General features: G+C 39.6%; 1 protein-coding gene across 4 annotated transcripts in view; it reads right to left on the reverse strand.

Moving 5' to 3' along the window:
• Positions 1-434: 434 nt before the first annotated feature.
• Positions 435-26,446, reverse strand: part of fars2 (phenylalanyl-tRNA synthetase 2, mitochondrial) — a 73,784-nt gene continuing 47,772 nt past the window's right edge. For all 4 annotated transcript variants that reach the window (XM_076291080.1, XM_076291082.1, XM_076291083.1 and 1 more), the window contains exons 5-7: positions 16,122-16,282; positions 14,765-14,916; positions 435-888 (exon numbers count right to left, since the gene is read on the reverse strand). In XM_076291080.1, coding sequence (XP_076147195.1) covers positions 750-888; positions 14,765-14,916; positions 16,122-16,282 — 452 coding nt within the window. In that variant the 3' untranslated portion in view covers positions 435-749. The remainder of the gene's footprint in view (positions 889-14,764; positions 14,917-16,121; positions 16,283-26,446) is intronic.

Genomic DNA, 26,446 nt, shown 5'->3' on the forward strand with positions numbered 1-26,446 from the left:
CATTTTTTAGGACTTTGGTGACCCACCTCTCACCCAAACAGTAAGGAATGTTGATTCTGCCTTCAGTTGTGTAGTACAGGCTACAGTGAACTACCACACCAGTTTCCAGCCTTCTACCACTATTAGAACAGACGTTATGGGCTTCCAAAAATGCCAAAAGATGAAATGTGAAATTCCAATGTGTCAATTAGGGCCGTGGCACCCGAAATTCAAATGGACGCCACGGGCAAACCGTTTGAGATATTGACCTGAAACTGCAGATTCCCTCATTTGGTAACATACTGTAAGGCATATTTTCACAGCTTTTCAGCAAAATCTGAGAGGTACCATGTACATGATACCCCGATATTGGCTGTTTTCACATGGAATGACCCAAATGCTAAATACAAAGACCATCAAATTGAACATTCATTCATATAAACAAAGACACAATAGTAAATTATGTACTTTATTTCAGCCTGTCGAATGTGAGTTCAATTTGCTACATAGCAAAACTAGTTTTCCTAGCTCAGAGGCACCCTGAGCACCATTATCTTTCTCTAGTAGCAAAAGGCTCTCCTTGATGAAGATCTGCATATATCACATATCAATTAAGAGAACTGCAACAGTTTCAGGGCTTGACAGAGAATCAGCAGGAAGTTAAGTGCATCTATAATTCCAATAATTTTTAAAATAAAATAAAATAAATCTTTCAAAAACAATGCAATAAGTTGTTGAATTATCCAAATGTCCTCATGGGGTGGAGAGTGTCAGTACCTCCCTTCAGCCCCCAGTTGTTGTTCGACAGCCTGTTCAATAGTCTGGTGGACAATCCGCACCTCCTCCTGTGATAAAGTCCTCTCCATATGACGGTAAGTGATGCGGTAGCAATGACTTGTCCTTTTGGTTCTGAAAATGAGATATCAGTGGACACCAGGTTAAAACCTTAAATGCAAACTGAATCTTTTACAGGAGCTCAATATAACTTTTGACAATCTGTATCCTGGGGCCGTATTCACAAATAATTTTAAGGCTAAAAGTAGCTCCTAACTAGCGAATGTAGGAGCAACTCCTAAAAATAATGGGTGTGTCACTCCTAACTTTAGGACTCCTAATTTTTTTCACTAAAAGTAATTCACGAAGCATTTTAGACCTAAAAGTAGCACCTAAGTCTGGGACAGCTTAAAAGAAGCCGAGAGGACTCCTAACTCACTAAGACCTATTCACAAACCGCTTTTTCGCAATGTTTTGAAATCCTATGCGGCTACAGGAGCTTCCAATCGCGAGGGAACAATTTTGCATTGTAGGCATAACTTAGGGATGCAATAACACCACCAACAACCAAAACTACTCAATGTCAACATGTACATTAAATGTAATGTCTCATTGTGGATCAAATTAAAATGTTCTCCTCTTTGCAAAAGGGTAGGTCTGAAAGGCTTTGTGAATAACTCCTAGCTGTGAGAAAACTCCTAGCTAAAATCTTTTAGTGCGATTTAGGAGTACTCTTAGTGGTAAGATAAAAGGCTTTGTGAATACGGCCCCTGATCTATGAAAAACACTTGTGTTGATAGGGACTGATGTGGATATGTTATTTTCTATTCTATCAAGTCTGGTCTATTATTACCTATTTTCAATCCATTACTATTCAATATTTCTTTTGTGAAGAAATACATCTTTCCCCCATGCCATGCCAACATACAGTTGTGAGAATACGTTTACAAACCCATGCTAAAGTTGACAGAAATCATCTTTTGGAAATTGATCTTAATGCCTTAATTAAAAGAATGAAGAAAAATCCAACCTTTATATATCGTAAATAAACAAATGTTCTTTCAGGGTGCATAATTATACACACCCCTATGTTAAATTCGGTCCGTGTACGTTCATTCATTATTCTGTTTTGAAAGTGAAATGGAAAATGGAAAAACAAGTGGTATATGACTTTTTGAAGTTCTATAGTCACTTGCTAAATGAAAATTATCCCGTATTTTCACCTAAGGGATTAGGCTACAAAGACGATGTTGACTTAATGGATAATGTGAAATGCAAAATGCAATAAAGAAAAATAAATGTCATTCAAGTAGGGGTGGGCGATATATATCGTCTGCGATAATATCGTGATTGTTGTTTTAACGATGTGCAAATTGACATTATCGAGTATTTAAATTACTTATGGGGAAAAACTCTCAAAATCATGCACTGAAGACTCATACATTCCCAGGAGGTAGGCTATGCGGGAGAAGTGCAGCAGAGCAAGTGTCACGTGATCACTAGTGGGTCACAAAGTTGTCCCACGCAGCCTAATGTTTATTTTGTGCAGCAAGAGTAGCCTACTTGGGATTTTATGCAGCTACTTGTTCAAGTAGCATTGATGAGACAGTCACGTTTTTTCTACACGGTATTATATGTAGAGAAGACATTAGCCTTTGAGTATTTTAATAGTCAGTTGTAAACAAATAACTATTCTCATGTAACTCTTTTGTAAATGGACTGAAGTTCGCTCTAAATATCTACGTTTACCGATTATGCTAACCGTTAGCATCTCTATGGGATTTCTCATTTACATTAGCCTACGCGATTGCTCTAAAACAAAACATAGAAGGAAATAACTGAGATGTAGGGGAGACCGGGGCTGGTTGGAACACTTTTCACTCTCGGTTATATTTCTCTGTCTTACAATGCGTTGAAATGGTCAAATTTGGTGAAAGCTTGGGATCTCAGCTACAAAATGTATATTTTCAATGTCAACAAATGATCCCTTGTTTTGAGTTATATATGATTAAAGTGGTGTTGTGCACGTGTGCCAACCTGCCCCATGCACGGGGTTGGTTGGCACACGTAGTCGGGGTTGGTTGGAACACATGTTATAGTCCTTTGCAGTACTCCTTTTGGTTTTGTTTGAAGTGCTCATCTATATCACTGCCTGTAGGGCTTTGCTGATGTCTTTCCTGTGTGTTTTTCTTCAGTAGGGCCCACCGTCAAGACCAATTTGGTCCCTACCGATTTTTTTTAACTTCAAATGTTTACAAATGTCTGAAATGCTTCCAAATGTAAAACTATGTTCAGTAATTACAATAACAATGTTAAAATAAAGATTGATGATGTTTTTATACATAAAATACAAAGTTTATAGATTTGTCACAAAATAGCCATAGGGAATGTATGTGCCAACCAACCCCAAAATCAGTGTGCCAACCTGCCCCGCCCACATTAGGTCAAACTTTTTTGCACAAATGCTGTTAGCCTGCTAATATCAGTCACCTCAGGTTTTCAAACTTCATTTTAAATTATAGATGAGTCCCCTAGCAATCAATTATAATCAATATATTTTTTTTATATCCCTAACTATTACCCTTCTAGGATGTATTTAGTGGGAGGTGCATATTCTAAGTTTTGACACTACAAAATTAAAAAGTTGTTCTCACCTAAAGGGTTAATGACCTGGAGACCAGTTACATACGTGAGTTTACGCTACTCAATAAGGCCGTCAGTTTAGTGTTGGAATTTTGTTGCAGCTCCCTCTAGTAGCCTGGATATTAACAGTGTTTCAACCTGCCCCTGTTCCAACCAGCCCCGGTCTCCCCTAGGTTACTCTGTTGGTCTGCTCTTAGTTTTACATTGAATCCTATGTAAAGGTTTGAAAAGAACTTCAGCTTCAGACTTTCTCTTGGGAAACTGTTAGGCCTATTCATCTTCTCTAATGTCAATGTCATCTTCTGGCTAGACCATGTCATTGCCACACACACAAGTGGGGGCAAAATTGGAAATGTGTCAGAGTGACAATGCATTGGTTGATTTGGTTAAAAAGTCACAGGTTAGGTTATTGGTTATTATTGTAATGATGCTATTCATAAATAATGAGCTGTAAAGTAACTCAGACTTTAACAAAAACAATTTTTTAAAGGATATCGACTAATTATCGTTATCGTCAAAATCACAAAAAATATCGAGATATTATTTTTTGTCCATATCGCCCACCCCTACATTCAAGCATTCCGTTCTTGACGCATAGCCTATGCTGTGTGTATGTTCAAAAAAAAATACACCAATCTTCTAAAATTGTTTTTACGCCTCGCGAATGGAACGTTTCAGTTATGTGCCCGGTGTACCCCCCCTGTAACAGTGTTATTTGAACAGTATAGGCTACCTAAAAGGTCTGAACTAGATTTTCTGAAACAATGGTTCCTTTGGTCGCCTCATCGCCTCATTGGGCCGATCATACATTTTTATCGGGTTGGACCTACAGACGTTTGAATGCGGTCTGGGTTGCCTGTTAGCCTACTTCTGTTTGCTGACGAAACGTCTCAAGTTCCGTTTGCGCATCATGAGAAAGCCTTGTCTATTCCTCGCTTGAGTTTGTGATTGTGAACATTGCAAAATCTACACTTAGCATCCACGGCCTGCACCAATGTCTGTGAGGTGCTGTGAAATGGCTGCAATGCTTTGGCAACAGATCACAGATTATGTCTGTAATAGCTTTTATGCCTCTACGCCATATCATTCAGATGGCCACGATATGACAACGCCCCCCAAAGAATGAGTGAAAAACGGTGTCGTTTCTACTTCCAGATCTATCTAGTTCAGACCTAGGTAGGTCTGTCCAGAAGGCATGGTTAGAATGACATTTATTTGTCTTTATTGCATTTTGCATTTCACATTATCCATTTATTAATAATATGACATAATTTTCACTTAGCAAGTGACTATAGAACTTCAAAAAGTCATATACCACTTGTTTTTCCATTTTCCATTTCCCTAGCCAAATAGAATAATGAATGAACGCAAAAGTACACGGACCAAATTCCCATAGAGGCAGGCAGATTTTTATTTTTAAAGGCCAGTTACTTCATACTATGCATCCTGATAAAGCTCCCTTGTCAAGTCAAGTCATGTCAACTTTATTTATATAGCGCATTTCATACACAGAGGTCATTCAATGTGCTTTACATAAAAAAAAGCAAACAGGAATTACAGGTAGCTAATAAAAGCATAGAAGGGCAATAGTCAGAGAATAGTTTAAAAAGTAAAGAATAATAATAAAATAATAATAATAATAAGAAGAAGAAAACATAAAACAGACAAGGTGATAGTACATAAAAGCATAAAAGGGCAATAATTTAAAAGTGTTTAATAAGTAATAATTAAAACACGAAAAACAACATAGAAACTATTACAATTTTAGCTAAAACACTTTCCCAGATTTAGAAATGTAAAAAATAAGAGATCAGTTAGCAGAAAGCGTCTGAGAAAAGTTTGGTCTTAAGTCTAGATTTGAAACTGGCTACAGTTGGGGCAACTTTGATCTCATAGGTTTCAAAATACCTCTCTAATAGAACACAGTGGGTAGATGTGACAGGATCAACCTCAGAGCCATTGAGACTAAATAATGGTGTTCCACAGGGCTCAATTCTGGGACCACTGTTGTTTACATTGTATATCAATGACATCTGTGCTTCAATAGAAACTTGTAAAGTGCATTTCTATGCAGATGACACAATCCTTTATGCCTATGCACCATCTGTAGAGCAAGCAGTGTCATATCTTCAATGTGCATTTGATTGTGTGCAGAAATCCTTGAAAGATCTTAAACTGGTTCTAAATGAAGCAAAAACAAAATATATGATCTTTACTAGATCGAGAAAGTGTGACCTTGATGCCTATAACATTTGTTCCCGAAATGGGGCACAAATTGAGCAAGTTTCTCAATACAAATATCTGGGCATTTGGCTAGATAACAAACTATCATTTAGAACACATGTGCTTGATCTCACAAAAAAGGTAAAAATGAAATTAGGTGCACTATACAGGATTAGGTCTTGCGTCTCTTTAGAAAGCAGAATGACCATTATTCAAGCAACTATAATGTCAGTCCTAGACTATGGTGACATTGTTTATATGCATGCAGCCCCTTCCACTCTGAAATCACTTGATGCAGTTTACCACAGTTCACTACGTTTTATAACTGGAGATGGGTTTAAAACTCATCACTGTAAATTATACCAAAATGTAGGATGGTCTTCCCTCTATGATAGGAGGAAAAGGCACTGCCTCCTTTTTGTTTATAAGGCATTACTGGGAAAGTTACCTTTTTACCTAACTTCTCTTCTGAACATAAAATCAATCTGCCACAATACACGCTCACAGGGTTTTATATCTCTTCAAACTCCTCAAATTAAATCTGAATTTGTTAGCTTTTACATTGTTTGCATCTAATAAATGGAACAAATTGCAAGAGTTATTGAAATTAGATTTAGTTTGTGTCACTAGACCAATTCAAGGGTATGATTGATGATATGGCTGTTGCACAATGTTCTTGCTTTGACTGATATTTAGACCTTTTATATCATTATTATTATTTATACATTCCCCTTCTTTTCTTTCTATTTATTATTATTTTTTTTATTTTTTTTTTGTTATTATTATTATTATTATTTGCCTTTTGTATCTTTTATTGTTCTTGTTTTGTTGTTTTGATTATTGTTGTTGTTTTGTAACTCAGGGCATTGCTCTAAAAGAGCTTGATGCTCAGTCAATTTCTGCCTGAATAAAAAACGGTTGATGATGATTGATCTGAAAGTTGGTTCCAGAGCTGAACTGCATAGCAACTAAACACTGCTTCACCATGTTTAGTTCTAACAGTACGTTTTACTAACAAGTATTTCTCCTGAGACCTGAGAGGTCTGGAAGGCGTGTACTGCTGAAGCATGTCTGCTATGTAATTTGGTCCCGTTCTATTTGGTGATTTATAAACAAGCAGAAACGCTTTAAAGTCAATTCTGTGACTTACTGGAAGCCAATGCAGGGACTTGCAGGAAGCTGCAGTTGGCAAGATTTGTTTGATCATATTCACTGAAACAGACACTATGCTCCGACAGAACAACATAAATAGAGCATCACAGTCCCGCCCCTCCTCCGAGAGAGCTTAGTTTCCGGAAGTAAATTTCCCATTCATTTCTCCCATTGACGTTTTGGAAAAATCCGTATCTAAAGAGTTTTAGAGCATGTCTTAGGCTAATCAGCTACGGCGTAACTCATAAGCATACAACATATCATTTCGAGTGAAAAAACGAAGAGAAAGTCCAAAAAAAGTCAAAGGTACAAGACTGTGTACATATTTTTATTTCCGAGCGAAGGAACTACTCATCCCACCTCACTGCGCCTCACTGAAAAATATATAAGCAGCACGAACCAGCGGGAAATCATTTCCAACCGGCGACAGCACCTGAACCCTTTCCTCCAAACAATGATTTTTATATAGTTAATAGCAGTTATTTCAGGAGTAATCGTGTAAATAATAGTGTTTTGGTATTGAATGTTATATTTACCGTCGTGTATTTTATATCGTGTGTGTGAAACCGGTTAACGTTAACGTTAGCAACATTGTGCAGTGCTTCATATCTGACTGCCATCCTGATGCATGGACCGGTGCATGGTCTGCTCTTGGACCACCATATTCAGTTTATTAACTTGCTGTGAATTATTACACAAAATGTTCATTAAATGTACAAAGAAGTATTTCTAGGTTAATGATTGATGATATGGCTTGTACAGTATGAAGGCTACAGTAGCCTAGCTAATGTTAACTAGCATTACCAACCTCCCTGCAAAACTCACCACACAACTTCGTAGGTTTGATAGGTCTTGTCCCTCATGCTGGCCCTTACAAAACCCACAAGCTGACCCTCAACACACAACAGTCAATAATGTGACCCGATTTAAAGTGGTTTTCACCCCTTTGGACACTCTTGATTTCGTCCTTGAAACAGTGAAATATTCACGGGGCATGGATGGTTTGCTAACCATTTTACTGCAGTGTCTAGCCGGTGGTAGCATCCAGCCTGTGCTATCTAGCTAGCTAGTTCAAAGGTTTAAGTACTTAATGGGGATATACAGGGCTTTTTATGCCTCGACTAAGTTGATGTTTCATATAAACAACAATTCATATTCATAGAAACAACAAGGTCACTAAAACATAATATATTTCATACCTGTGTTGCAGCATGTAGGCTAATGTTAGCAGCATTTAATGACATTCTAATGTCTGAAAGGCTAATGATTAGCCTATCGGCTACCTGAAAAGTTAAGTGTTCAAACTAGCATTTCCAGTGTTCTATTTGATGGTGTATTGGCTTATCCAAGACATTGCGAATAAAAGACATTTATCTCAAAACAAGGTTAGTGCCCCGTGAACTTTTGGCGTCTATATGAGCATACACAATCGCTTAGTACAGCCGTAGCTGGTTTTGAGTCTACCATGTGCAGTTAAGTTTTTATGGCTTTTATTTATACCCGAATTGTCAATGGAGAAATTGCATTGAATTCTTACTTCCGGAAACTCCTGTGGGCGGGACTGTGATGCTCTATAAGCCAGTTTTAGCTCCCGGTTCTTCTGGTCCAATCAGCAGGGCTGTGTGAGATCTGACTGTCAATCACAGTCTGGTGCGCACAAACTCGATGAGAGGGTGCTCTGTGGTAGTGGGGGAGGGGCATGAGACTTGCAAACATTCAAAATGTTGGCTAAGTCCCCTCAATCTGTCAGACTTGCCAATTGCAGCTTTAAGTATTGGAGTAATGTGGTCAATTCTCTTAGTTTTTGTGAGAACCCTAGCTGCTGCATTTTGTATCATCTGAAGCTGTTTGATAGTCTTTTTAGGAAGGCCTGTGAAAAGCCCATTGCAGTAGTCAACCCTACTGGAAATGAATGCATGAATAAGTTTTACTAGATCATGTTTAGACATTAGCCCTCTAAGTTTGGCAATGTTTTGAGGTGGTAAAAAGCTGATTTAGTTATTGCTTTCATGTGGCTGTTTAAATTTAGATCACTGTCAATTATGACACCAAGATTTCTAACAGTATCCTTTGCTTTGAGCCCTTTAATATCAAGGAGAGTGGCAACCTTAAGTCTTTGCTCTTTTTTACCAAATGTAATTACCAGTTTTTTCTTTGTTCAACTGAAGAAAATGTTGAGACATCCAGTTGTTAATCTTGTCAATACACTGACAAAGAGATTTAAGGGGACCATACTGCCCTACTAAGGCAAAAGACCTTAACTCACCAGAGTGTGAAACTGAGAAAAAGACTTTAAAGTTATATTAATGTCCTGACAATTGAGTAATAGGTATAATATTGTAATTTTCACATTTTGTAGTTTATACCTGTATTATCTACAAAAAAATTTGAACTCAAATTTGACCTTTGACCCTTTTTTGGAAGTTACTGTATTCTGCCTTAGTATTGCCCACAAAATGACAATCGATCATACTAAGGCAAAATACCTTAACTTTTATTTTATATCACAATGTTATGATAACAATGATAACTTTCACTTAAAATGTAAGCAATATTAACCCTATTGGACTCACTATGATAAAATGGCTTCACATTTAATAACATCATATTTTTTTCTGTATTTCATACTCATACTAGTACCACACAGACAGTCACTTCTGACAGATGTCAGAATTAAGAATGATAGTGTTTTCATGTTTTAATATATATAAAGCATATTTTTCTGTTTGGATATGAGGCACTAATTTAGACTCATTGGCTTGTTTATTTCGACAACCAGCCTAGAACAGAAAAAATATTTCATAATCATCCCATTGTAGAATCTTAATGTCTGCTGAAAAGTTTCAGTGAAAACATAGGAATTCATATTTCTTGGGATTTTACTTGCAGTATTTGCATTATTATCATGAAATCAGGAATACATTTTGATGATATGTTTAGGTCTTTTAAAAAAATATGATTAAACACTGTAGGCCTATACATTTTCCTGGATAGAATGGAAACTTAACCAAATGCAGATGATAAAACAAAGTTCTCCCACACAAATTAGGTAGATTAGGATGTGATTGGTTGCCTTTATTTGGTCATTTTTTATTACTGCAATTTAAAGCTGCCTGCTTTGCGACTAGCTATAATTTCCCCACTAACCCGCAGCTACACTAAACTTTAGGATTGCATTGATAGAATTGACAGCCTGTAACAACTTGGGAGTTTTGACTAGACGGCAGCAAGTTTTAAAAACTTGTGGCAGATTTAATGGATTTGCTTTCTCGTCGGTTGTTTGGTATGGATTTTAACAAGGGTTCAACTAGCACTAGAGCTAGCATATGAGAATTTTTTTTTTTTCCAGTTGACATTGAGCCTTGTATTACGGGCTGTGATGTGAATTAAGATATCCTAGGCTACAAGCCATGCTCTAATGCAGTGTTTCCCAAACTTTTTTTCTGGCGACCCACTTTTTAAAAATGACAGACCATCGCGACCCATTTCACTTCAAATCTACCCTGCAACCACCAACACTGTTTTAGGCCACAGGTTCTCCAACTTTTCTATGCCTTCCCCAACCATACATTGCTATAGAATCTAGATAGATAGATCCTGCTTTGAACACGGTAGTGTTGCATTTTGAGCACCATCAGCGTGAAAAGTTGGAAATGACTACTGAAAAGATACGTTTTAATGCACATCCGAGAGTTTGGGGAAATTCTCGCATGTTGGGCATTCGTCAGCATAGTAAAGCTATTTCTGTATTTCTAAAAAAAATGTTGTAGGCCACGTTGTGTTGCAGACAAATGGGTCCATAACACTGTGGACGTCAATTCCGATGTAAACAGCAAATAACTCAAGTCGTTATATTGTATTGTTGTATTATATTATATAGTCGTTATATCAGAACAAGAGGCTTTTGGGCAATAGCCGGAAGAATGCGCCTTTACTTTGGAGTTTGCGAGGTACAGTAGAAAACGAGAGAATTAGTGTTTAAAATGTCTATTTAAATTGTAGCCTAATATAATGCACTGTTGTGCATTTTAAATCAGAAATAAGAATGTGAGGAGGTTGCTATTAACTTTAAAGATTGCATCTACAATCGAAACTATCTTCATGCAAATTGAATATCCTTATCCGGTCTATGGATGTCTGCTTTAGTTGACAGCACGGTCACTAGATTTTAATCGGTAAAGTTGAGGAGCTGGTATCTGTTAATGTTCGTGCAAATAGGCGGATTCATGTCCCTTGCAGTTTGCAACTGCGAGGTACAGGTCATGGCAGGCGCCCCACAGAACGGTTTCATTTTGAGAGGTAGATATCCATGCTCTGGCTCCCCCTCTGCGATGCGTTCGTCCGCCAGTTTCATGAGCTTTTATGACAAAACCGTAACTGTGGTAGTTAACAAACTACATCCTAATAGAAAACTGTTAACTTTCCTGGTATCAAATAACAAATGGTATCAGTTAGACCTATAACACAACATAAATTGTGCTGGGCTGGCGACCCAAATAAATTCTCCTGCGACCCACCCGTGGGTCGCGACCCAGACTTTGGGAAACACTGCTCTAATGCACCGCTTGTTACTGAATATGTTGTTGAGTTTAGGCTTTTCAGTTAGGCTAGGCTATCAAGATTAGCCTATCTTTAATGCACCAGCATATATCATTCCTTGATCTTGGCATTTAGGCTAGGCTACGTATCTGATGTTACGGGCTTCTGCCACAGTTTCCCCTCGGCTTTTTGAAGTTACGGCAAAAACAATCTTATTTCTCCCAAAAAACTGACGGTTTTATGCGTTCACTAAACAAAGATTATGGAAATAAACACCACTTTTCCATCAAAAGCCTTGTTGTAAAAGGCATAGCTTCTAACTTGTTAGATTTACGACCTAAGTTTGCTAGCTCTGTGCCTGCCGACCAGCTCCCGACCTTGGTCGAGAGATGTGACGCAGGACGTCCCCTGATTGGCTAGTCAGTAGGCGATGCAATGTGTGTATTGGCTCTGCAGAAACAGTCAAAACAGTGCCAAAATTCACTGATTGGCTCTTCAGAAACGACGACAAAACACTGCCAAAATTCGTGTCTGTAAAAATGTTTTGTAGCTTCGTAGATCCAGTGGACAAATGTTTTTCACAAGTGCACAAAATATTTCTGCAGGTACGCATTTTTTTCGCACACAGACAAATTAATTCCACAGTTACAAAACGGTTCTTCACAAGTGCACAAAATATTTCTGCAGGTACGCATTTTTTTTGCACACAGACAAATTAATTTCACAGTTACAAAACGGTTCTACACTTGTGCAAATCATATTGGGCACACAATCTTTATGTCGTTGTTCTGACTCCATAGGATATGGGCATGTAGTAGTTTACCATGGTGGCATCTAAGTTATTCTTCTTGTACGTTTACGTAGGAGAAGAGGAGAAACAATTTAATTTGATTAAGTTTTTGATTTGTATCAAAGTTAAGTTGATTTGTATTTGTTGATTTGGTTATTGTTGGTGTTGGTTACCCTGGAAATCCAGAGAGCACAAAGGAATTGTCTCTGCGAGACACTCTGGCAAAGAGCAGTGATGCACGTTACTTTTTCCCCTTGCATTCCGGGGAACCGGCTAAACTGATGAAGACAGCGCTGCAACGTTGGAAGACAGTACACATTGGTCGTAGTGTTATCCGATTGCGTCGAAGTCCGAAATCATTCAGAGTAAACATGGTCTAGTGTTATCCAATTGCGTGCAGTAAGATTTTTAAATGCATGATTGTTGCCGCCCCTCGAGTTGGGCCATTACATTGCTCTTTGCCAGACCCTTAATCTTTCTAGATTATCAGGGTCTGGATTTTCCAGGCTAGGTGTTGGTGCATCCCTTAGTTACAATGCACAATTATTCCCTCGTGATTGAGAGCTCCTGTGCATTTCAAAACATCATGACGTGAAATTCCACAAAAAGAATTGCTTAGGATTGTTTTGGTCTTAGTGAGTTAAAAGTCCTATCGACTTCTTTACATTACATTACATTACATTTGGCTGACACATGGTAAACAGTTTAAGCTTTTTAAAGCAATTCTCTCAACAATTCTAGGACAATTTAAAAAAGGTAGAGTACAATAAGAATAAGTGCATCAAGTGAGTGCTGTTTTTAAACAGTCGAGTTCTAGTCGGGTGGTGAGTGCTAGGATCAGCAAGACTAGTTGTAAGTGGTGCTACAAGAGGAGATGTTCTCTGAAGAGCTGGGTCTTCAGGAGTTTTCTGAAGATGGAGAGGGATGTCCCTGCTCTAGTAGGAACTGGTAGTGCGTTCCACCAACGAGGAACAACAGATGAGAAAAGTTTGGATTGGCCTGAGCGTACCGGTGGTAGAGCTAGACGTCGTTTGTTTGAGGAACGCAACAGTCTAGAGGTAATATATGCCTGTATGAGGGCATTTAAGTAGGTGGGAGCAGAACCGGAGACTACTTTGTAGGCAAGCGTTAGACTTGAATTTGATGCGGGCAGCCATAGGTAGCCAGTGTAGCTGGATGAGCAGCGAGATAACATGTGCCCTTTTGGGTTGGTGGTAGACCAGGCGTGCCACTGTCCCAGACTTAGGTGCTACTTTTAGGGCTAAAATACTTTGTCAATTACACTTAGTCCTAAAGTTACGAGTAACATGGCCATTATTTTTAGGATTTTCTCCTAAATTCGCCAGTTAGGAGCTACTTTTAGCCTTAAGATTCTTTGGGCCAGATGTACGTACATTGCGAACGTAGCGTTATCAGCGCCATGGCCAAACAGCAGAAAGCGAACGCAGTGGATCTTCAGGTTCCAGGCTATTTATCAAACCTGTATCTCATCGGGTAATCAGCCTTTCTCCGCCCCCTACCGCAATTTGCGAGCATTCACAACTGAACGGCATACTTCAATTACAAGTGCAGTTGAATTAAGTTAACTGATAACATTAAAAATCAAATGTTTAGTGATCATGAAATAATACAATACATGATGTTGACGTGAGATGTCAACAAGCCGGGAGATAATGAAGAGCAGTAGTTCTACTCAAACTAGTGCACATAGGCTATGGAAAATTGGTCAAATCTAGCAAGTAGGAAAGTTTAGGTGGATGACATGAAAGTGAAAGTAAGACATTCGAAAGGCCAACGAAAGTTAAAGGTTGCATCAGCGATTTCAGGCCCAAAAAAGGCCCAAACATAAATGATCACATTCATCTAATCTTTCCTAACGATCCGGCCCAGCCCCTACTCTTGCAACTATATATGGGTGCTTCTGAGTGTGATGGCATGTGAGTGTATAATTGGGGGGTAATGGTGTGTGTGTGTGTCTGTGCCTGCTTGCCTGCATGTGTGTATGTTTTTATGTGTTCGCGCTTGTGGGTGTGTTTATATGTGTATGAGTATGTGTAGTAGTGTGTGTGTGTGTGTGTGTGTGTGTGTGTTTGTGTGTGTTTTTGTGTGCGTGCGTTTTTATGTATGTGTGTGTGTCTGTGTGTGTGTCTGCCCCTGTGTCTTCATATGTGTGTGTATGCATGTGTGTTTATGTGTGTGCTTGGGAGTGTGTGAATGCCTGTGTGTGTGTGTGTGTGTGTGTAGCTGATATGGCCCCCCATGATCGGAATTCCACAAAACTTGGCATGCATTCAGAGGGTGTCATAATGATTCCACACTTCAAACTTCACACTTCAAATTCTGTGCAGTTTTGAACCTGTCAGTCAAAGATACCTGCGATTACAACATATCATTTTTGCCTTTTCATTTTTAACTAGGTGGCCCTATACCTCAAATGAGCAGATATGGGATGGGTTGACATGGCCCCTTGAGACCAACATACGAAAAAAAGTTGGTCATCCTAGGCCCTATGGTTCTTGAGATATTCACAGAAAACTGTGTCCGGCCTACCCTCCTTTAGGGGGTAGGCGATGGATCAAAGCAAAAAACACGCTACGCTAGCGGCGGTCATAATAAATCCCAGGTCAGTGAAATAGGTAAAAAAATAAGTATTGATCATCTTACTTTGAATGGGTAAACTTGTCCACCAGGGCCACCTTCTCAACCAAGTCACCCCCGAAACTCCTGACAAGGTCATAGAAGTCATTGTCTTCGTAACCCTCAGCAGGAAGCCAGAATGAAATATCATTCCACAAGGGTGGGTATTTACTAATAGCCTGAGAGACAGGGGAAAAAGAAGAATCATTAAAACGTCTAACAACTTAGAGATTTGCTTGTTTTCGGGATAAGACGTCTTAAAAGCAGTCAAACTCTTCTTAAATTAAGTCAAATGATTTTACGAGAAAGCGCTAGGTAAGTCTCTTCATACTAAAAATAGTACCAAATAGATTTTTTGATCTTGATATAAAATTAATAACACTTGGTTGGACTTTATTAGATAAGCAGTTTCTGTAGTGTATTACTAAGGCTGAACCTGCATTTTTGGCTGTTTTCATTAAAATTATTAAAATACAAAATGTAGTTACTATTGTTTTTAGTATAAGGATAATTACTTTTTTGTTTTTTTGTAAGATTATTTGACTTAAAATAAGTCAAAGTCTTCTTAAATTAAGACATAAAAAACAACTACATTTATCTGCCAATGGAATAAGAAAATAAATTGATATTTGATATGTTGTCTGTGTCCTTTTTGCATATGAATTTAAGAGATTTGCAGATTATTACATTCTGCTTTTATTCACAATTTACACAATGTCCCAACTTTTTCCTGTTTTGGGGGTGTACATTTTTTTCATTTAATTTTACATTTACATCAACCTACGCATTTGTTAGCTTAGGCATTTGTCAGCAAAGCCTTTATATATCCATAGTAGTATAAAAGTATTTCTGATATGTTGCTGATTGGATCATAAACGGCCACAGCAACAAAGGGGAATGACTGACTCTTCTCTAATAACTGTGATACATGTTATTTTCTATTTTCTATATCTCTGATATGTTGCTGATTGGATCATAAACGGCCACAGCAATGAAGAAAAGTGAAAGTGATTGATAATGACTGACTGACTATTATTGTGTTACATGCTCCAAATGTAAAGCACTTTGAGCTGCATTCTGTGTATAAAAGGTGCTATACAAAGCTTATTATTATTATTATTATTATTATTATTAATTGATCTACCTATATTTTCCAATTATTTAAGCTTATTGATATCATGATTGATATCAGTTTTGCTGGGATGAGATTTTTTTTTAGAGAATACACACAGCATTCTAAACACAGTTCGCAAATTTGGAATTTAAAATTTGGAATGTCATCTTTCCACCTTACTACAGATTGTCATGTTAACAAAGCTTATAATATTCACTGTTAATTACTGAAACTTCAGAACTCAAAAAAGTTTTAAGTCCTAGACATTACCTGAAACGTGACAGGATGGTCAATGCTGGGCAGGCAGAACTGTTTCAGAAAACGCTCGTCCTCGCTCCAGAAGATACGAATATCTGGGATGCTGTAGAGGACCATTGCAAGCCTCTCTAAACCCAACCCAAATGCCCAGCCTATTTTATCCTCTGCTCCAGCTGAACAAAGAGTGGTGATGTGTGAGGAGAACAGAAGGAGAGAGGTAAATGAAAAGAGCAAAAAATTGAATACAAGCATACAGTCACTATATCATATTCTCTTCACCTTTCTCAGTATCCAGGTCTGAAAACTCATACAGGCTACTCCGCTGACTACAAAACAAGATACGCTATACATTAGATAGTTGATGTTGATTAAATTATCCTAAGAAAATTTAGAAATGTAGCTTTATCTTGACAACTACAACCATGGTAAACCTACATGTGTTTTATGTATTCACCACATCATTAATCATTGATGAATTCAGTTTTACTCTGTTTGGTTAGCTGGTTATACTGTTTATAAAATATGAGATTTTCTTTGGCAAAATACAGGTGACATTCCATAGACATAGAAACACACTATACATCTTTGAGCGAGACAGGCAGGAAAATTAAATGATCCTCTGCATAAATACAGCTAGCATTTCAAAATCACTTGAGAACAAAAATATTCAAGTTCAGTTGCCAAAAGTTTGTTTCAATCAATAGGATATCAATGATGGGTAGGGCAGGTATCTGGAAATCTACCCCAGTGTCAAACATGGTTTTGTTAAAAAAATACAGAAATGTTTAAAAAAAGTGGTATCCATGAAATATTAAGATCTACGGTATGTCTCTTCATGATAAGTATACCGCCACAGAACGATGGCCAGTCTCCGATGTGGCTTCAGTGGTTTTTGCCTATGTGTAGTTTGATGTGTTAATGCAAGTGCCACCAGACTTAAACAAACTCAAATGTACACCGTCTCATGAAAATGACACCTCCACTGCATGTCATCAGTTCTCTAGAACAGCTTTTCTCAAACTTCTTTGACCTGAGGCCCGGGTATGGCAGACTTTGGGGTCATAGGGCCCACCTACATGACAACCCCCCCTTCAAATTATCATTATCACAATTATTATTGTTATGCAATATTGTTATATATGTACTTCAAAGCAGTCAATGTTTAAAGTGCTAACATGCACATCAGAGGACTGCTTTACTAATGTAAAATATATATACAATAGTTCCATTGCTTTTGCATGCTTGCATGAGAAATACTGTACTTCTCAAAACAACAGCAATTATATGGGTGACATTTTTTGGGATGTTTCCCCCATGCAAGCATCATACACTGGAGAAAATATTGACATCCTTTTAAATGAGATTTCATTTGATTGTCTGAATGTAAGGATTCAGGAAGCACAATACCAGTTTTTGTGTATGGTAATCAGCGGAGCAGATAGGCATAAATCACTGATCTGGAGATCTTTAACAGGAAGAATAATTAGGCTACAATAGCTTTTGGCCACGTTATATCTAAATTTGACTATACAATACTCAGTGCTAGACAGTGTATTATCAAAGTCAAAGTCTGCTTTATTGTCAATTTCTTCACATGCCAAGACATACAAAGAGATCGAAATTACGTTTCTCACTATCCCACAGTGGAGACAAGACATATTTTACCAATTAAGTCCACAGACAAACATAACATTCAAGTAAACAATAAAAAGTAAATAAGAAGGCACATACAATGAATAAATAAGAGCAGCAAAATTGGGTTGAAATTGTGCAATTGTGCATAGACAGTCAATATAGTAGTGCAAAGTCAGGCCAATAAATGGCTGAGGTAGTTCTGTTTTACCTAAGTAAGCAAGTGGCATAGTGGTGCAAGTTATGTAAGAGCAGCAGAAGTGTGTTGTGTTTTCAGGACAACAACAACAAGTTGCAAAATGTGCAAGTGTACAAGTGGAGGAGTGCAAGGCAGCCATTGTGGGTCCAAAGTCCAGGATGTTATGTAGCTGAGGGTGGAGGGGGGGGAGGGGGGAGAGAGTTCAGCATCCTAACAGCCTGGTGTATGAAGCTGTTGGTGAGTCTGGTGGTGCGGGAGCGCAGGCTTCTGTACCTCTACCCCAGAGGGCAGTAGATCAAACAAATTGTGAGCGGGGTGACTTGCATCACTCACAATTGTGGTCGCCTTGCGGGTGAGGTGGGTGGTGTAAATGTCTTTCAGGGAGGGGAGTAAAGCACCAATAATCCTTCCAGCTGTGTTCACTATGCGCTGCAGGGCTTTCCTGTTGTATTCAGTGCAGCTTCCGCCCCACACAGCGATACAGCTGGAGAGGATGCTCTCAATGGTGCCTCGGTAGAATGTGGTCATGATGGCTGGTGGAGCACTTGCTCGCCTGAGTTTCCGCAGGAAGTAGAGGCGGCGCTGAGCTTTCTTCGCCAGTGATGCAGTGTTGGTGGTCCAGGAGAGGTCTTCACTGATGTGCACCCGCAGGAATTTGGTGCTGCTCACTCTCTCCACCACAGCACTGTCGATGGTCAGTGGCAGGTGTTGGGTGTGACCTCTCCGGAAGTCAACAACAATCTCCTTGGTCTTGCTGACGTTCAGCAGGAGGTTGTTGTCCCCGCACCACGTGGTCAGAAGGTCGACCTCCAACCTGTATTGAGTCTCGTCGCCCTTGGTAATGAGACCCACCAGAGTTGTGTCATCAGCAAATTTCACTATGTGATTGTTGCTGTAGGTTGCAGTGCAGTCATGCGTCAGCAGGGTGAAGAGCAGCGGACTGAGCACGCAGCCTTGGGGGGCCCCCCGTGCTCAGTGTGATGCTGCTTGAGATATTGTTGCCAACACGTACTACTTGAGGCCTCTGACAGAGGAAGTCCAGTAGCCAGTTGCAGAGGTAGGTACTGAGTCCCAGTTTGTCAAGTTTGCAGATGAGTTGTTGTGGTATTATGGTGTTGAATGCAGAGCTGAAGTCTATAAACAGCAATCTCACATATGAGTCTCTTTTTTCCAGGTGGGTGAGGGCTGGGTGGAGGGCAGAGCAGATTGCATCCTCTGTGGACCGTTTGGCTCGGTATGCAAACTGGAAGGGGTCCAGGGTGGGGGGGAGAATGGATTTGATGTGTGACATGACAAGCCGCTCAAAGCACTTCATGATGATGGGTGTCAGTGCCACGGGGCGGTAGTCATTGAAGCAGGATGGAGCAGTTTTCTTCGGCACAGGTATGATGGTGGCAGCTTTGAAACATGATGGGACGATGGGAAGGCTTGCTTCAGGGAAGTGTTAAAGATGTCTGTGAAGATCCTTAAGCTCCTCAGCAAAGTCCTTCAGCGCACAATCTGGGATGTTGTCTGGGCCTGTTGCCTTACCGGTGTTGATAGCAGTAAGTGTCCTCTTCACGCTGTCGGCAGAGAGGCACAGGGGCTGCTCGTGTGGAGGGGGAGGGGTCTTCTGTGGGCAAGTGCTGTTTTGTGCTTCAAAGCGAGCAAAGAAGCGGTTCAGATTGTTGAGCAGAGGGATGTTGCTCTCACAGCTCTGTGGCGCGGGCTTGTAGTCGGTGAGGGCCTGAATGCCCTGCCATAGGCTTTGTGCGTTCCTGCTGTCTTTGAAGTGGGTGGTTATCTTGTAAGTGTATTCCTTTTTTGCTTCCTTGATGCCACGGGACAGGTTGGCTCTCGCTGTTCTCATGCCGGCTTCATCCCCAGCTCTGTAGGCTTTGTCTCTGGCCCTCAGCAGCCTGAGGACATCCCCTGTCAGCCATGGCTTCCAGTTAGCCCGAGTGATGATGTCTTTTGTGTGGGTCACATCATCAATGCACTTGGTGATGTAAGAGGTTACAGTGTCTGTATACTCCTCAATGTCTGTCTGGTTGTTGTAAGTGGCTGCCTGCTTAAACATTTCCCAGTCTGTTGTGTCAAAGCAAAAGTATTATCCAGTCTCTGCTGTGTTTTTATGGGAGTTGCAAGAATCCACGTAGTTCTATTAAATGTTGTTACTTTGTAGCCTTCCAACACGTTATAGCGGAGCTTTGCTACCAACGTTATCGAGTGGTTTCAATTTCTCTACCACATTGAATGAATGCTCATACCACCACAGTTAATTGTATGCCTCTATGTTTGATGACACCAAATTAGCAAGTATTTCCTCCTGATTGCAGAAACGTTTGTTTTCTTTTTCTGTCGGTCCATGGTTCCTTGATCAATTGTGCAAATTATCAGACAGAGCATAATTTCACTCCGCGGACCAGCAGTTTCCATGTCCATAGTTTGAGAAACAATGCTCTAGAACATCTTTTCAGAACATTTCACCATGTCTCTCAATATTCTTTTCAATTTCATTATTCTAGATTCATTAGATATAAAGTGAAATATTTCAAGCCATTTTTGTTTCAATCTTGATGATTACGACTTACAGCTCAAGAAAACCCCAAAATCAGTTTCTCAAAATATTAGAATAAATATGTTATAATACAGAAATGTCGGTTTCCTGAGCCTTTAATCTCTTAGTCTGGTTCAGTAAACACAACCGCAATCGTGGGAAAGACTGCGGACTTGATAGTTGTCCAGAAGACAGTCATTGACATCCTCCACAAGGAAGGTAAGCCACAGAAGCCCATTGCTGAAAGGGCAGGGTGTAACAGAGTGCTGTATCAAAGCATATTCATGGGAAGTTGACTGGAAGGGAAAAGTGTGCAAGCAACAAGGATGACCGCAGACTTGACAGAATTGTCCAGCAAAGCCAATTCAAGAACTTATGGGAACTTCACAAAGAGTGGACTGAGGCTGGAGTCTGCATCAAGAGTCACCACGACGGCGACATTTGGTTCCCACAAAACACATACTCAGCCATCTCATCCTGGAAAAAATGTAGCTTAGCTTCCAATATTTTGCATGTGTTCATTTGTGAATTATTTTAGTGACTGAACATCAGCTAGCAGGAGTAAAGATGCTGAAAGTTGAACCTGTCAGCCTAGTCAACCAAACAGAAGCCTAGTTGATAATGTTTGATAGAAATAACTAAATGTCTAACATACCTTTGTTTCAAGTTTCAACAACAGAGCTGCTAATGTCAGACTCCATCAGATCAGGAATTGTAGCCTACTGTGTGTGGGTGGGCAGTGTTTAAAACTAGGTGGACTAGGTTTTTTTGTTTTGCTTTTAACCGGTTTAGATGCAGATACAACCATAGAACCATTACTTTTGCAATTTTGTGTGTTGGTCAAAACCTTTTATACCAAAAACATGACGAACATAGATTTTTTGATGACTCTAAATAGTATTTTCTAATGTATGGGATGATAGAGAAACATAGCCACAGTCCCTTCTTTAATTTTGTCTTTCTGTATTGTCTCAACATAATTAAACAATACATTTTTAATCTGGCTTGGAGAGTTGGGCACAACTTTGGCCTTTAATCTCGAAAAAAATATGTTCCACTCCATCTATGGCGGTAGACTTTTAGTATATGATTCAGGAGGGAATTGGGACCAATAAAAACTATGAGACATTTCTGTTGTAATTTTTGGGCTAGATTGACTGGCCTACATTGTCAGTCAATAGTGAAAGTAATGTTAGGGAGTAGGGGTGGGCGATATATATCGTCTGCGATAATATCGTGATTGTTGTTTTAACAATGTGCAAATTTACATTATCGAGTATTTAAATTACTTATGGGGGAAAAAACACTCGAAATCACGCATTAAAACCCCATACATTCACTAAATACAGGAGGTGTATGCGAGAGAAGCCCCTCGTTGCAGCAGAGCAAGTGTCACATGATCGCTAGTGGGTCCACCTTGTCACACGCAGGCCTAATGTTTATTTTGTGTAGCGACCGAGACGTAGGCCTACTTGGGATTTTGTGCAGCTACTTCTGTTCTGTTCACGTAGCATTGATCACATTTTTTCCTACATGGTAATATATGGAGAGAAAACATTAGCCTTTGAGTATTTTAGTAGTCAGTTGTAAACAAATAACTCTTCTCATGTAACTCTTTTGTAAATGGACTAAAGTTCGCTCTAAATATCTACGTGTATCGATTATGCTAACCGTTAGCATCTCTATGGGATTTCTCATATACATTAGCCATAAGCTAACGCATTAGTTTCTATTCTGTAACTTGGAATGCAAACCTACATGATTTCTCTTAAACAAAACATCGAAGGAAATAACTGAGATGTACTCTGTTGGTCTGCTTAATTTTACAGTGAATCCTAAGTAGGCTAAAGGTTTTTGAAAACTCTCTTGGGAAACTGTTCATCTTCTCTAATGTAGCTGGCTAGACCATGTCATTGCCACACACACAAGTGGGGGCAAGAGTCACAGGTTAGGTTATTGGTTATTATTGTATTGATAAAATAAATAATGAGCTGTAAAGTAATTCAGACTTTTACAAAAATGTTTTTAAAGGATATCGACTAATTATCGTTATCGTCAAAATCACACAAAATATCGAGATATTATTTTTTGTTCATATCGCCCACCCCTATTAGGGAGTAACAGAATACATGTACCGGTTCACTTAAGGGTAGGCTACTTACAATTTCAACAGCAACAAAGCCAAGTCGGCGTCCGGTTTGCAGTCTTCTTAAAACTACAATCTGACTACATTTTCAAGGCGCGATTGGATACTTCCGCAGAGTCACATCCGGACTTACTCAGACCGGGTTCAGAAAGTTGTATATTCTTTTTTTCCGCGGAGAAGCGATAGGGGGAGACGAAGCACCCACCAAACGACCCAGAAAGTGTTGTAGAACCATCAGAATGTCTCTCAACCTGCATAATTAAGGTCATTTTTGCTAAAATTGTTGCATAGTGCTTCTTTAAGATGGGTTTCTTGTAGAAACGCTATTTTAGTATTTAAACATTTTAAATTATGAAATACTTTGTTATGTTTGACAGGAGAATTCATCCCTCTAACATTCCAACGAGTAAGTCTTAAGGCACCACCTGATGTAGGCAAGGAGTTTAAGTTTGATGCCATATGAGGGTATGCTTATTTTGAGGGTGTGTGCAAGGAACAGATTCATTTTCGCCAATCGCCACCAATGCCCCCCACCTGCAGCCCAGCACCAAAAAAAGAGAGGAATGATCCTCTCAATGATAGACATATTGGGTAAACGAAGCAGCACGCCAGCAAGAGCAAAGAAAAGCAAAAAAAATACACACAATGAAACCTAACTCACGTACATCTGGCCCTTGGTCTCAACACCAGCCCATGCAGCTGGATCCTGAACTTCCTGTCAGGTTGACGCCAGATAGAAAGAATAGGCTCAAACACTTCAGCCTCCTTGATCCTTAACACAGGTACACACCTGTGCTGTGTCCCTGTATACCCACAACTGTGTGGCTATGCATAGTTTCAACTTTGTCATTAAATTAGCTGACGACACCACAGTGATTGGATTGATTAGAAACAAAGATGACACGTTCATTCCCTTCCACCTCAGACAACTATGAAAGTTTGTCATGAGATCTAGATTCTAAGGACCTTCTCCAGAGACACAAGAGAGTATTTTGACTGGAAGCTTCACTGCATGGTACAGAAGCTGCACTGCTTTAAAACACAAAGCACTGAAAAAGATTGTGCGTCCAGCTCAAGGCATCTGTTGATGTGAGCTGCCCTCCATCCAGGACAATAGGTGATGCAAAAGCCAGGAGAATAATGAATGGATCCCAGCCATCCTAACCACAGTCAGCTTCAACTGCTTCCATCTAGCAAGCGGAATCATAGCCTCAAGGTTTGGACTTGCAGACTCAGCTTTTTATAAAAGATTTGCAGACTCTGCTCTGACAGACAGGATGCTTGCTGTCCATGAACCCAAAATCCAAAAATGGAAATAACAGGTCTTTGAATTGACACTTGGGCCTATAGCCTAAGTTAAAAGTTGAATAGGCATAAGTCACGACTTGTTATAACAGAGGTAAATATCATAGCAAATTGCCTATGGTGATGACACAGCTTTTAAAACATTGATTTCACTCTCGCTGGAGAGATGCGCGGTTCGCGGTTACAGCCGCGGTTTAAACCACGGATCGGGCAGATGACATGAAGAAATATAATATTTTAATTAAATTTGGGCGGGTGGCGGTTGAACCAATCAAATGAAAAAAATATAGCCTATACATTGTTAAATTGTTACCTACATCCGAAAAAAAACGGAGCACACTTTGAAATAGGCTAGTCAAATTTTGCTCAGGCAGTAATTTGGCCTAGTTGCTTCTATGCATGCTGCTTTGTTTAGGCCTAGGCTACTATCAGAGATGGTGTGGCGAAATTGGTGTATTCCGATGTTTCACTGAGCAACCCCTCTTACGCACGCACACACACACACACACACACACACACACACTAAAGGTAACAAAAAGTCTAAATTAAGTAGCCTATCGTAGCCTACCAGCATTTTTTCCTCTCCGGTGTGCAATAAGAAAGTAGTCTCCCATGTCGCGTATCGTTGCAGAGCCTTGGTGATATATATATAAAACACATAGTCATTGTAGCCTACCATTCAGGGAATAGGCATTTAAAAGAGAGACAGATTATGGAGTGATATGACTCAGAAATGACATCAGGCAATGGCAGTGCGAGATGTTGAGAACGTAAGAGTTAAAAGTTCTACAAGCTCAATAACATCCACTGAAGGTAAGAAGGTAAAAGAAGGTAAGAAAAATAGTCGGAAAACTTAGATGTGTAAGGCAAGCAAGCAAGTTTGGCGGTTGTTACTAAAAATGTGAACATGCATGTTGCACTGTTGTGCGGTGGACTTTCGGAATGAATAGAGCCGGCGTGTCTTTAATATCGAGGTGCCATAGTTTGTCCGATCGGCCTGCTGGTATAAAATGAATTGCGCTGTCTGTCTGAAAAAGACGCGCTCTCTTCCCATGCAGTCAAAATGAATGGGAGTCTTCAGAGCAGACTTGTCATAGTGTCACCCTGACATGACAGTGCGTAAAGTAGCCTATAATGTGAATGACTAAGGATTTCTTTCTTTTTGCAAAAAATAAAGTACAATAGGCATTAATTAGTAGGCTAAATAGCAGCATGTTGAAATGATGTGCCAAATTGCGTTTTATTACAATGATAAAATTGTGGTCTACAGGCCGATGTGCGTTTTATTTGGAGACTGTTTTGCGAGACAGAGACCGAGTTTGCTGCTGATATTCTGGGGATAGGCTACAACATAGCCAATGTAGGACTTTAGCCTTTTAATATATTTGCTGCATTGGATCAGTCTTTCTAGAAAAGGCAAGAGCTTTCTAGCCTCATGTCAGCAGCGCCGCATCACCCATTAAAACAACCAGCGGATAGCGGGCGGGTGCGGTTTTGAAAATTGGTCAAAAAACGTTGGTGCTGATGGATGGCTGATGAATAAGTTTTGCTATGCAGTTACGGTTGAAATAATAGCCCATCCGCGCATCTCTAGAGTGAACGCAGAACGGGCACACGCATTGGGCACCCTGTTTATGCCCATCATATCTTCATATAGCTAATCTATAGGCTACAAAATATCAGAAAATGGTTTTGCTTTAGGCTTATAGCCTAGCACAGCGGTTCCCAAACTTTTCCCCCGCGGCTACATTCCCAAACTTTTCCCCACCGGCTACATTCCGACTCGGCTCGCATACCCCCACCATCCGACACATAAACACATAAAAACGTAACGCATTCTATAACCCCCCCCGTTGACAATATTTGTCCGTTTCCCGGTTTTAGTTGCGTGCATTTGGTCAGTTAAAAAGTTATGAAAAGTAGCCTGCATAGGCCTAGTAGCCTAACTACATCCACATACAATATCTTATAATAGGCCTACAACAACGCCTGACAAGGATGTATTCGTTTGGACAACATTAGGCTATACAGCCTAGAAAGGCTAAACTTAGGCTACCTTTAGTTTGTTAAATGTAAAGCCTAGCTTAATGTTACCTTTCTTGCCCATCTGAAATAACTCTTAGCTTTGCTCCTTCCCTCCTTTCTGTTTTTGTTGTTTTCAGAAACTTGTTATATCCGCAAAACTTTCCACCCACGGACCACGGACCATCCAACGCATTCAAAAGTAACGCATTCTATTAGCTATTCCAGGCGTCATAATAAGGTGCCCTTTTTTTGATGAACACATACAGAGTATCCTTTAATTTCATGTTTCCATATCATTATGACCTGATTCGAAATTATGTATTTATTCATGAATTAATTACAAAAGATTTAAAATTTTCATTTTACACCTGTCCGCCATAGCCCTTTTCATCTCGCGTACCCACTAGAAGCAGCTCGCGTACCACCGGGGGTACGCGTACCACAGTTTGGGAATCCCTGGCCTAGCAGATAATGACTACAAATTAATTAAA

The sequence above is a fragment of the Alosa pseudoharengus genome, unplaced genomic scaffold (genome assembly GCF_046254945.1).
Source record: "Alosa pseudoharengus isolate Yale_2024_CS ecotype anadromous, Long Island Sound unplaced genomic scaffold, YU_APseudo_1.1 YU_APseudo_1.1_scf_18, whole genome shotgun sequence".
Classification (NCBI taxonomy): domain Eukaryota; kingdom Metazoa; phylum Chordata; class Actinopteri; order Clupeiformes; family Clupeidae; genus Alosa; species Alosa pseudoharengus.